This window comes from Quercus lobata, chromosome 1 (assembly GCF_001633185.2).
Source record: "Quercus lobata isolate SW786 chromosome 1, ValleyOak3.0 Primary Assembly, whole genome shotgun sequence".
Lineage (NCBI taxonomy): Eukaryota > Viridiplantae > Streptophyta > Magnoliopsida > Fagales > Fagaceae > Quercus > Quercus lobata.
In genome coordinates, this window is record NC_044904.1 from 36,435,057 (window position 1) to 36,448,190 (window position 13,134).

The 13,134-nt window shown below is 35.2% G+C and overlaps 1 protein-coding gene across 1 annotated transcript; it reads right to left on the reverse strand.

The window, feature by feature from the left end:
* Positions 1-178: 178 nt before the first annotated feature.
* On the reverse strand, positions 179-5,900 carry LOC115952159 (protein GAMETE EXPRESSED 3). The gene is made up of 10 exons (XM_031069264.1): positions 5,812-5,900; positions 5,303-5,490; positions 4,271-4,600; positions 3,773-4,019; positions 2,444-2,728; positions 2,237-2,323; positions 1,475-1,507; positions 1,344-1,403; positions 1,126-1,268; positions 179-853 (listed from the first exon to the last, which is right to left on the reverse strand). Exons 1-10 carry the CDS (start codon positions 5,885-5,887, stop codon positions 257-259), a joined length of 2,046 nt encoding a protein of 681 aa, XP_030925124.1. The 5' UTR covers positions 5,888-5,900; the 3' UTR covers positions 179-256.
* Between the last annotated feature and the right edge of the window lie 7,234 nt (positions 5,901-13,134).

Here is a 13,134-nt window from a genome sequence, read left to right on the forward strand (position 1 = left end):
CTCTCATCTTTTCTTTTATTCTCGTCATTAGTCCACCATAGCACCACCTTAGAGAGGCAAAGCTAAAAGGCTACTTTTAAGGGGGGGGGGGGGGGGGGGTTTTTTCCCCCCCCGTTCTAGTGGTTACCCGTGGGTGCTGTTCTTCAAACTCCATGAACCAAGATAATAAACAGATTTTTGGACTACTTCAATCAAGTGAATAGATTTGTAGAACTGCATGGTTAGCATTACAAGATATGAATCACCTATCAGGTCTCTAATTAGTTGATGACAAGGCCCTTCTTCTTTTTAAACTTAATCTGCTACCAGTTTGCATGGATTTCACTTCTTTATCATGCAATTTCACTTCCCCTGACTCTTGCACCCCATTTAATGGATTGATAAATCCTCTTGAACTTGATGTGGTCTCCGATGGACTACTCTGATAGTCTGTTTCATAGATCCCATCATCACTTGAACTCTCAGCTTCAATGGGTGCCTTTGCCTTTGCTTTTGCCTTGGCTGCTAACTCCTCTTCATGAAAACCCCAGTGGGTATCTTTCTCACTCCCGCTTTCTTCAGAAGACGTATCACTTAATGTGTGAAATACTGTTACACTTTCTTTCTTTGCACCTAGGAAAGAATAGCTCCTTGTTTTCCCATCATATAGTGGAAGCATAGATTTAGACTGTGAGCCAGCCCTGTCTCTGCCCAGACTGTAGGTTGTTGACAACTTCCTTTCTATTCCTTCCCTTTCTCGTACCATATCCCCCAATTTTTCAAAAACTTCATTGGCTACTGCCTGCTCTGCTGCTTTCTGCTCAAGCTCTGTAATTGTCCTATCAAATACTTTCTTTTTGAGCTGGAGAGAGCGCTGAAAGGCCAAAAAGACAACAAACATTCTCATGTTATTGAAGGTAGCATGGCCTTCTAAGCTTTCTTTTCTTAAATAAAGAAATTGATTATCATAAAAAAAAAAAATAAAGAAATTGATTTAGATGAAACCAAGAGAAAGTATGCTTCTTTTACCAGTGTAAAGAGAACGATATGTCTCCCTCTAGTGTAAATTGCCAATGAAGCAATAGACATCTCCCTTACCCCACTATCTAGTGTTATTTCAGCAAAAATATAAGGATTCAAGCTTACTCGCTTTTCTAGGAAACTTCCAAGGTCTTGGCCTTGAACCTTCTTTTTCCTCCAAAATATACAACAGAACCGTACAAGTCCAGCTAGCATGACCAACACAGCAGATTCAAATAGCAGGAAGAGTATTATTGCCCTTTCATTACCTGAAAGAAAGAGTATTATTGGTAGTTCATAAACACTACGTTCTTCTTTAACATATGCAGAAGGTTGCAACGTACCTGTGTAGATGCTGAGATACTTGGGCTTTGCTTGTGAGCAGCTAGATGCACACTTCTGACCTGTTAATGAACACAAATTAGATACAGTGCACAGTATGAAGTGAAGGACAAGGTAGTAGAACAAAGATTACGTTTGGTACGACATTGTAGTGGGTTGCCAGTCTCTGCATCAATTACAATTGTCAAGATGTGAGTAAAACTATATTAAAACTCAGAAACAAAGTTCAAATCAAAATGTGAATTTAGTTTCTTGAAAGGAGTAAAAGATTCAATTGTTTTTGTTTAGAATGTGTATATAATGGTATTATCAAAATACAAAATATGTCCAGTTTTGGAAAAGCCTCATTTGAGCATGCATCTTCTCAGGGACTTTACTTTTGTCCATGTAAAAAGATCATATCCATTGCACAAGGCTTCCCGCTTTTGCGGGGTCTAGGAGAGATGGTTGGTAGAAATCCTTATCCCAATTTTTATTCATCTGGCTTAAAGAAAAAAAAATGCAACCATGTAATTTCTTATAGTAACAGATAATAATGATTAGATGATTCTTAGCCATCCATTCTGTGATTTTCTTCAGAATGGTTTAATTTTTGTCGAATGTGACATAGACAAATATTCCAGAATGCCCTATCCTTTGATATAATAGACATAAATTCTATTCTACTCAATGAACAAGTATCTTATGAGATGATATCATACCCCTCTCTCTTACAGCATGTGTGGATTCCACTAGACACTCTCTACTATTCAACTAAGCCTTAATTATGGTATGAGAGAGAGAGAGAGAGAGAGAGAGAGAGAGAGATAAGCCTAAATTATTTTTGAAGTCACAGAATGTGTATTTCACTTTACACTCTGCAATTAGCACACATGCTTTATTAAGAGAATCTCACTTGAAGCAGCCACAAAAGCAAGAAGGATCCCCTCATCCAGTACAAATTGGCGCAGATCACTCTCGGACAAGGAGGATGAGAATTGATCTGATACAATCCACTAAAATCATTTTGAGTGTAAAGTTAAAATATATTGTACTTAGAAAGAGACGAATTCAAAGAATGTAGCCTCAACTTTGAGGAAAGATTATTGAAAACTGAAATTACCAGGATATCTTTCAGACCAATAGGTGAACCCAGTTGCTGGAACCAACAAAGTGAAGATTACAGTTTTTGGTCTCATTGCTGAGACATAAGTATATTCATCAATTGTTTGGCTAATCTTTCCCTCCATCTCTGTCTGAGAAAAATAAACTGCATAGCCTGAGCAATCAAGCAGTGGAGCAACTTGAATCACACAATTCAGTGTATCTGCCTTCGAAAATTTCTTAAGAATCCCAGTTGGTGAAAATGAGTATAGGAACCCATCCAAAGAACCAACAGATAACCAACCTGGTACATGAATAAGTAACAAGATTAAAGGAGCTTAGCAATCACACAACAAGATTAAAAAAAAAAAAAAAAAAAAAAAAAAAAAAAAAAAAAAGAAGATTCAATTAGTTATTTTGACCCAAAAAAAAAAACCAAATTGTTACAGAAATTTCATTCTCATGGTAAACAACATTAAGAACATAATAAAACCAGGTGAAAAAAAAAAAAAAAGAGGTCTAAGGTGTATCGATGGCCAATAAGTGCTAGAAGTTTTACAATACCATTTTCTAGTATTGACAGTCTGCACAAAAAAAATGGTGAAGACCTACAGATTTACGAGAAGAAAAACCTGGAGCACCATGAGATAATGGAGTGTATTTCAAATTAAATAATTGATTATGTAAGGCAATCATAAAACCAGCTGTATCGTGTACTACCATAATGAGTGTAAAAAATAAAATTGAGGATGTTGCTATGGAATAATAGCAATATAAGAAAATATGTAATGAGAAAGGCATATTAAGATACACTAGAGGTGGCTTTGGTTGAGGACAAATGAACCATGAGCAACTAAGACCGATACATATGCAGAATGGGAGCCATTTTAATTTATGCCATAGAGAATATGACTGTATATAGAGTCAGATAACCCAAAAGAAAAAAGTTGTGTAGTGACATTTAGTTGGGACCTAAGGCTTTTTAAAGTTAAATTGAGCACATTTATCCCCAATTTAAAGTGAATTCAACAGTTCATACATAATTATTAATTATTAAATAATGCAATTATTTTTATTAGCAAGTTGAACATGCACTTGGTGGGCTTTGCACACTTGAGTACACCCTCTACTGTGTTCTTGAGCAGAAAAGCTCCCATTTGATTATTTTCATAATAACAAGATGCTGTGTGCACCCCTTCTGTACATTGACAGGTACTACTTTTGTCCCCTCAAATGCTTCTCAAATATTGTTATCCTAAACTTTGAACATCTAAATCAATATGATATGACAAATTTATGGTGCAAAGCAACATGTACCAACTACAAGTATTTGTGATCATACAGTTACCATTAGAATCCACAATAGGTGCACATTCCGTAGTACTCAATGGCCCAATAGATCTCTGCCATAAAACAGTACCCGTAGAGACATCTAGAGCCAGCACAAGGGCCCTAGCTGGTACAGTGACATACAAACGACCATTGTTTCCAGGGGTGACGGTGTAATATTTGTCGAGGGAACTAAAATCCTGGATCCATTTGAAGTAAGGGCTACGAACTGATAAACTATATAATTCTCCTTCAGTATTTGAGATCTGCCAATGCATAACATAGATACAAGTCCATAAGCATGAAGGCATATATTGAAAGAGAGTTTAGTCCTGAAAGAATTGACAATTTCAAACTTAATTAAAGCTCCAAAAAATGCCCCTTAAAGAAATCATTTCATTTAAATCATCGCAACTTTGCATATGAGAAGAGGACTGATCAAAATTCAACATGTATCTAACAGTTATAGCCAAACGTCAGAGAAGAATGAAGGAAACAAGGGATGTGTGGACATTACATATATACTAGCTTCACATTGATCAATCACAGGAACAGAAGTAAAATAACAATCTGTGACATTTTTCCTGCAACCTAGTTGGTAGCCAAATCGGTAAATCACAGGTCCAACACTCCAGAGCAGTTGTCCACGTGTCGTATATGCAAAGAGTCCTCGATTCTTAATATTGATAAATACAGATGAACTAAGTGTGCTTACTGAGAGCCCAATAATTTCAATTAGTTCCTCTTGACCTGGCACTGGACCAAAGAAAACTTCTGCAGCAGGTTTGGATGAGCCAATATTAAAAGAGTTGATCTTCAGTACTCTGTTTTCTGCAACCAAATATATCTGGAAATACATTGAAAGAATTTATGAACATAAAAAGTTGCACAAAATGATAATATTTCCAAGGGTTCAGTGAAAGGCCACCATATATTTGCAACATGTGTCTAGCTGGAACAAGTTTTGCAGTACATAATAAACTTGAAAAAAAAGAAGTCAACAAAAGGTGAGAGTGAAAGGAATAATGACAAGTGATGCATCTCCCTAACATGTCATATTCAAGAGGCTCTACCACTTAAAGCAAATAGAACATTGATCTCAAAGCATGACATGCCTAATTTTTTTCATTCTAAATCAGCATGAGAGGGGGGTGGAAGTTATAAAAATACATACTATTGACTTAATTGAGTGAACATGCATAAGTTATGATCATTGATTAGCTTGAGTCAATTTGCATATGGTATAGTCATTGACATGCTGACTATGTAATTTCAGAGAAGATGAGGGTTAAACATATATATATATATATATATATATCTATATATATATTAACGCCCATCAAATGAACTTAAATGTTAAGCAATCAAAAGCTCGGTATTAAAGAGTGACAATAAATTCACATCGGCGTTTTCCCCTTCTTAGCTAGCAAAACTTAAAATTTTCATCCAACGCCATTACAATTGAAGTAAGGAAGTTGCAAACTAGTAGCCGCAGTGACATAGAATCTGATATTAAACACATAAAACCAAAAAAAAAAAATTTGCTGACCTTTCCTAGACCACCCTGAACAGGAGCCATAGCAGCATTACATGAATAGTCTAAATGTATGGTCCATGCAATGGTACCATTACTTTCAAATGCAAATAAATCTTTCTCAGAACAAACATAAATCCTCCCATCTTCACCAACCAGAGGTTTTGAAAGCCTGTGTCCAGAACTTCTAGATGGCTCTTGACCTGAAACGAAAATTATTATCTTAGAATTTCCGAAAGAAAATATACACACAAAAAAAAAAAAAAAAAAAAAAAAAAAAAAAAAAGGGAAACATAAAGAAACTACCAAAACTCAACCAAGTGTTGTACACCCATAAAACTTGAAAAACTTGGCAGAAAATTAAAACCCATTATTCTTTTCAAGAAAAATCAAATGAGTTCCTTATAAGAATTGGAAATTAAAACCCGTTATGCTTCTCCAGTAAGATCAAATGAGTCCTTCTAAAAATGTGTAGACTTAGTTCCAGAGAGAGAGGGAGAGAGAGAGATGAGGAGTGGGATTACCAGTGTATCTCTGGGATTCCAAGGACGGGGATGTGGGAAAGAGCAAGAACAGGATGAGGAGTGGGATTATCGGCATTGCAGACTACAAGAGAGGTTTCAGGGTTTGCATGGTTAGTTCGGTTTGAAATTATATTATAACGGCTCTCAACCGCTCAGTATGTGGCAGGGGATCAATAGTAGACCGGTTTCTTTTCTTCTTCTTCTTCTTTTTTTTTTTTTTTTTTGCAAGAGATGAAGATATAGAGGCTGTTTGGATTGGCAATTTTCATAACTCAATTCTCAGTTTTCATAACTTATAACTCAAAAATGATAGGACCCATAACAAAAAGGTTGTTTAACAAACGATAACCCTGTTTCCAAAACTCTGTTTCCATCACTCAATTCTCTGATTTTTGAGTTATGATTTATGGAAACTGAAAAAAGTCAAAGACTGTTTTCAGTTTCCATAACTCATAACTCAATGACAATATTGTAATTAAATACACATAGGAGACCCACAGCTGCAACTTTTGACCACTATTAACTTTTTTTTTTTTTTTTTTTACTGGATTCAGCGAGTTTAGGTACTAAAAAAAAAAAAGCTTTAGTATGGAACAGTGCGAGTTCATTGATTATTTTTATTTTTTAAGTAGACAAATGCTTTAGTATTAGGAGATCATATTAACAAATGCGTTTAGGACATTGATTAATGAATAATTTTAGAATTTTTTTTTGAATTTTAATGCTATTTTTATGGGAAATATAGACAGATGTCAAACAAGTCAATTTTTTTTTTTCTTTTTCTGTAAAAAGTTTTTAAAAATGGTTAATTAAAAAATGCTCTTAAGGTATCAATTAACATTTCCCTTATTTTAGTTAAAGTTAACATTTTCCTTGTTTGTTTACGGGTAATGTTAACGAGCGCCTTAAGTGTACAAATTAAAAATTAATAAATGTTTAATTATAAATTGTAATGTATGTTTTTCAATGAAAAAAAGTGCACTTGTTAATTATTTATTGGTTTATATGATAAATTCATCATGATTGAGTGTGTTTTTTTTGGATATATGAGTACAATTTCACTTTATTTTCTTAAAAATGTATAAAAACATAATTAATTAATAAAACATTAAATGCATCTTAACCACCGATCTTAGGAAATTTGTTAACAAAAGTTTGTTTATTTGATTTTGCTATTTTTCAATGTAGTTGGACTTGTTTGATTCTTCTTTAACGAGTGTATTTGCACACCCATTAAAAATAAAAATGTGCATGGCTCAACTTTCCACAACTGTAGCAAAAATTCTGGAGTAGCTCATACTAGAGGGAGACCTGTGTATTCAGAGGGAGGGCTACAATCTAAGCCAAAGCCATAGGTAATTAATGGTTAAAATAAGAATGAAGATAAGGTCTTTATTGGTGAGGGAGCTATGGGGGGCTGGGGGCATTAAGATCCTAGAAAAGAAAATTTTATGAATATTAATTAGTGGATCAAGAATTTGTTAAGGATCGGGGGGAAGGGATGTACACAAAAAGTTACAAAGGGAAAACAGTAAGACTAGCTATGAAGATATTAATTGATGGTTTATGATTGGAATGGTGTGGGCATAGATTAACATTATTATATGTAAAAGGTATTGTGTATGTGATGATTAAATGATAGGTGGAAGCTTGAAGTTAAGAGAGAGTACACACATACAAAGGTTTATGTCCACACAATCAGAAAACCCTTAATAATTACATATTATATTAAGCACTTGTGTTATAGTGAACATAATATAGAATTTTATATACTCTAGAATATTTGACTAACTCTAGGCTAATTATAGACTAACTTAAGGTTAATATGATACATGAGCTTACAATTGGTTTGGGCAACTTGAGCCAAAACATGTCTAACATTATGGATCTTTACCTCGAAAGTCCTTATATATATATATATATATATATATATATATATAAATTTGTTTAATACTATTTGTCTAATTTCCCCAATAACTGTAGCATCAAAATAATTCTTTTAACTCGATCTCTTCAAAATGCTAAATAAGAATATCATTTAAATTAAAACAGCAAAGACATATTTCGGTCACTCATTTATTTTGCATACATTACATTACATCAAACTATATAGTTTTCAGGTTTCATTATCAAAAAAGAAAAAAAGTTGCAGCTTAATTATTGAATGCATATTACAACACTGCGAAGCTTAAGGCATCACAAACAATTCCCAAACCATGCATATGATAAATTTGACTCAAAACCTACTTATTCTTAAGTACTGCTCTCCATGAAAGTAAGCAACCTGATGTGTATTGGCTTATTGTTGAAACATATATATTTCTTCTTATCTCTCCCAAGTGAAACGTTTCACATACGACCTTAGGGTTTCTTTCTCCCCTTGTCTAATGGTGAGCAAGTGATCCACTGGCCTTTTAAGGCATTGTCCTCCGATGAAGTGGCACAAGAAGGCCTTGCTCAACTGTTCGAAGCTATCGATGGACGATGTTGGTAACTTCGTGAACCATTCCCTTGCAGCTCCTTTGAGAGTGGCGGGGAAGGAACGACACGGTATCTCGTCAGGGGGCTGTTGAAGGCCTAACGTCCTCTTGAAGGTGTTGAGGTGGTCCTGGAGGTCCTTAAGTCCTCAAACGGCTCAAGTTGAGGCAGTCAAAATTTCAACGGCACTAAGCATTCCAAGACCGCCGTAGTGAAAGGCGAATCTGTTGCCCTGACCATTCTATCCAGTCTCCGGTCCGTTTTCTCCTTAATGGTGTTCCTCAGCTCGTCCATCTCTCTCCTCATCTCCCAGAGAAGATCCGAGTTCTGTTCATCTAGAGTAGTAGGTCCTCGACGGTCACTTCTTCTATGGCTATCCCCTTATTCTCCTTGTTGGCTCTGAACCGATTCTCCTCCTGCTGAAGTCGTAGCCTCATTTCCTAATTCTATCTGGTGAGCTCTTCGACAGTGGCCGTAAGAGATTGGACTTGCTGGGTTAAGGTTGCTGAATCCTGGTTGGAATCCATCTGAGTGTAGAAGTTGATAGGAAACTACGCTTTTGAACCTAAGTACGAAAAAATGTTGTTTCCCACAGACGGCACCAAACTGATGAACTGCGAATTCGCCAGTTGTAGTGAATATGCTCAGACGGAGCTGGATACTTGTCTATGTCACAGTGAAAGTAGCAATCCCTTAAGATGGTCACCAATGTAAGCAATCTGATGCGTATTGGCTTATTGTTGAAACATATATATTTCTTCTTATCTCTCCCGAGTGAAGCGTTTCACATACAACTTCAAGGTTTCTTTCTCCCCTTGTCTAATGGTGAGCAAGTGATCCGCTGGCCTCTTAGGGCGTTGTCCTCCAACGAAGTGACGCAAGAAGGCGTTTCTCAACTGCTCAAAGCTATCGATGAACGACGTTGGTAACTTCGTGAACCATTCCCTTGCAGCTCCTTTGAGAGTGGTGGGGAAGGAACGACACAGTATCTTGTTAAGGGGCTGTTGAAGGCCTAGCGTCGTCTTAAAGGTGTTGAGGTGGCCCTGGGGGTTCTTAAGTTCATCAAACACCTCAAGTTAAGGCAGTCGAAATTTCGACGGCACTGGGCATTCCAGGACCATCGTTGTGAAAGGCGAATCTATTGCCCTAACCATTCTATCCAGGCTCTGGTCCATTTTCTCCTTAATGGCATTCCTCAGCTCGTCCATCACTCTCCTCATCTCCTGGAGAAGATCCGAGTTCTGTTCATCTGGAGTAGTAGGTCCTCGACAGTCACTTCTTCTATGGCTATCCCCCTCATTCTCCTGGTTGGCTCTGAACCGATTCTCCTCCTACTGAAGCCATAACCTCATTTCCTCATTCTGTCTGATGAGCTCCTCGACAATGGCCGCAAGAGCCTGGACTTGCTGGACTAAGGTTGCTAAATCCTGGTTGGAATCCATCTGAGTGTAGAAGTTGATAGGAAACTACGCTTTCGAATCTAAGTACGAAAAAATGTCGTTTCCCACAGACGACGCCAAACTGATGAAGTGCGAATTCGCCAGTTGTAGTGAATACGCTCAGACGAAGCCGGATACTTGTCTGTGTCACACTGAAAGTAGCAATCCCTTAAGATGGTCACCAGTGTGGTGCCTACCACAGCGCCTCTAATGACAAAGTCAGTATAAGAAGATTATAGCAAATAACAAAACATAAGAATAACAAGAGGTGCTTTTTCGGTGTAAAAAATGCACCTTCTGTTGGAGGTGTGAGGGCTATATATACATTCTCATAGCTTCTAACTGTTGTGGCTATTATGGTGGTTTTAATGCTCCTTTGAGTAACGCCTCATCCCCAATAATGTGGACTTTAATGGGCTTCCAACGGTCAACACAGCTGGCCTTGTAACCGCCCGAATCATTTATTGGCGACATTGAATGGCTTCTTTGCCTTCATTAGTGGTGTGGTTATATCATCGAGGATGCTTAGTTGTTTCGTCTGTCAAGGCGACTTCGTCAGTCTTAATGGATTCGTCCAGGGAAGTTGATCTCGTTAGTCCCATCAGCTTCAAATTTTAGAAATTCATATGTGAAACTCTTAGCATGACTCAACAGATTTTCTTCAAAATCATTCTCTTGTATTTCAAAATAGAAAATTAGGACATTGTTAAAAACGTAGTGACCCCTAAATCTTCCAATCCCCCAAATCAAAAATTCAGAAGACGCATTAAAAAATGACAAAATTGATTCCCCAATTTTTACCTTCTTCAAAGGATAGCAACTTCTTAAACATTGAATTAAGAAATTGAAATGATTTTGAGGAATCAATCAATCCAAAGTATCAGAATAAAGGGGAAACAAAATTCTAGAAGCAAAGTAACTAAAAATTTTGTCTAAATAAATAGAACAAAGCATTGAAATAAAAAAGATTTTTGAAAAGTAATGAAAGCTTTCAAAAGAGAGTGGAAAGTAAACTAAGTGATAGTAGGATTTTTTAGCTTGCATATTTCTCAATGTAAACAGTATTTCTCAGCGTAAGCAGAAAAAATAAAAACAAATTTTAATAAAGACAAAATACGAACAATTTTGATAAGTAAATAAACAACCTACATATTACATCTTATGCACAGCAATTAAAAAAATCCCAACATCAATAAACCCATCTTGAGACATAAATTATTAATAGAATCAAAGAAAAAAAAAATAAACCGATCACTTTGCCGATGGGATAAGAGGTAGTCCTAGAACTCTATAGAAACAAAGAATGAAACTGGTGATTGCCATTGAATTGCGATTCCTCAATTTCATGCCCATCTCTCAGAAAACAAAACTTATATACTCCTCAATCAACCCACGCCCATCTCTCAGACACAAAACTTATACACTCATTCCCACTGCCAAATTTTTTTTCTAAATAACAATAAATATTAATAATTTTAGTTAGTTGTCACGTTTCAAAACAATGTTGAAAACTAGCATCTCGAGTGTCTAAAACTCGAGTTCCAAGATAAAACTCGAGTTTTTAAGTTTCGATTTGTAAGAAGATAGGTTTAAACTGAGAAAAAATTGACATGAAAATCAAGTTTTAAATACTCGATTTCCATAAATTGTAAAAAAACGCCGCTATAGGGCTTTAAAATGTCATTATAGGGATCCAAAAACGCCACTATAGGGCTCCCTAAACCTGGTATTCAAAAAATTTGCAGGAAAACGCCACTATATGGATTTAAAACGTCACTGTAAGGCTTAAAAACACCACTATAGGTGAAATTTTTTTTGCATGAAACTCAAGTCTTAAAGACTCGAGATCTATGTGGCATTAGCCTCTTAGACTCGAGTTCTAATATGGATCTCGAGTTTCTAAAACTCAAGATGCTACTTTCCTTTTTTATTTCAAACGTTGCCTAACTAACTATATACAACCCCTTTACACAGCTATTTTGCACATTACCCCTCCCACTGCCCATTAATCATTACTGTGAGGAATAGCATTGGCCTCCGCCTATCCTTTGGCACCAATGGTAGAAGTAATGTATGAAAGTTCGATGAACTGAAACTCAAGTGGTGATAATGCTCCTTCGACAAAGAATCTGTAAAAAATTTGAAGTCCTATGAGCATTTTTATTTTTAATTATCTCATTAAAAAATGACATTAATAGAAAGAAATATTTGAGAAAATACCTTGTAACTCTGTTTTTGGTGGTTCCCTCCTCCTCGCCAGTCACCACTATTTAACAAAATGTGAAAATGGTTACTGCTTTGAGTGACATAGCAAGATTGGCCTCTTTGTGTGTGTGTGTAGTTTCCTTTTTTTGGTAACTTTCAGGAGATTTGAGGATAGAAATGGATTGACTATTGTGCGTTGAAAGTCTATAGTGAATTTGAGTCTGTTGAAAGGCAGTGGAGATTTTTTTTTGTTCAAGATGAAAGAAAAAAAATAGAAGAAGCAAGAGGAGGATGTAAACTGAAACTGTATCCGGTTTTTTTTTTCAATTTGATGAAGGATAAGAGATCAGGCAGTTTTTGGGTTGTAAACTGCCGAAGCAGAGGTGGGGAAAAAAATAGTTTTATTTTATTTTTTAAAAAAAAGTTGTAACAGTACTTGACTATTGACGTGAGAGGCAAAATGTGGAGGTGGGACAAAAAACGTTTTTGATAGAAACGTGGGGTTTTTTTTTTTTTTTTTTTTTTTCATTAGGTTTTTTGTTTTTAATTTTTAAAAAGAAGTTAAAAACAGTTTAAATAAATTTTAATATATATCTATTTAGGTTTTTTTTTTTTGGGATAAAATTGAGGATTTTTTTTTTTTTTTTAAATTTTGATTTGAAGATAACGTTAGGATGATTTTTTTTTTTTTTAAAGGAAAAAAAAAATAACAACAAACGTATAATTGCTTTGAAGAAATGAGTTAGTGGGAGAGTGATTCTATTTTGTAATAAATGTTTTAGGTAAGAGTTAGAAATATATTTTTACTAAGTTATCCTCAAATTTTGTCCCTACTTAAATGTATGTTGTAGGGGTATTTTGGAACAAAAAAAAATTCAGTCTAATGAAACCTTATACTCTTGATAATTTTCATTAAAATTTCATTTGAACCACATATTAAACAGCTAAATTTTTTTTTTTTTTAGAATACTAAGTATTTTTAACAGTTAAACTTGTGATGCTTTAGTAATGGTATTAGAAAAATTATGGAGGTTTAAATGATATGTTTCAAAAATTTTGAAGTTTAAATGAAATATTTTAAAACTTAAGATTTAAGTTTTAAAATATAATTCTTCTCAAAAAAAGTTTTAAAAAAAATAAATTTGTAAGAGGTAAAAAACTTGAGTCAATTATAAAATGTCACATCGACATCTAGTGGTCA

What these genes read in the sequence shown, in the direction of transcription:
- LOC115952159 (XM_031069264.1), bottom strand. Translation starts at nt 5,887, where the DNA reads ATGCCGATAATCCCACTCCTCATCCTGTTCTTGCTCTTTCCCACATCC. An exon ending in GGAATCCCAGAGATACACTG is followed by an intron (nt 5,491 to 5,811) that starts GTAATCCCACTC and finishes TTTTCGTTTCAG; the next exon opens with GTCAAGAGCCATCTAGAAGT. An exon ending in GTATCTCAGCATCTACACAG is followed by an intron (nt 1,269 to 1,343) that starts GTACGTTGCAAC and finishes TCTTTCTTTCAG; the next exon opens with GTAATGAAAGGGCAATAATA.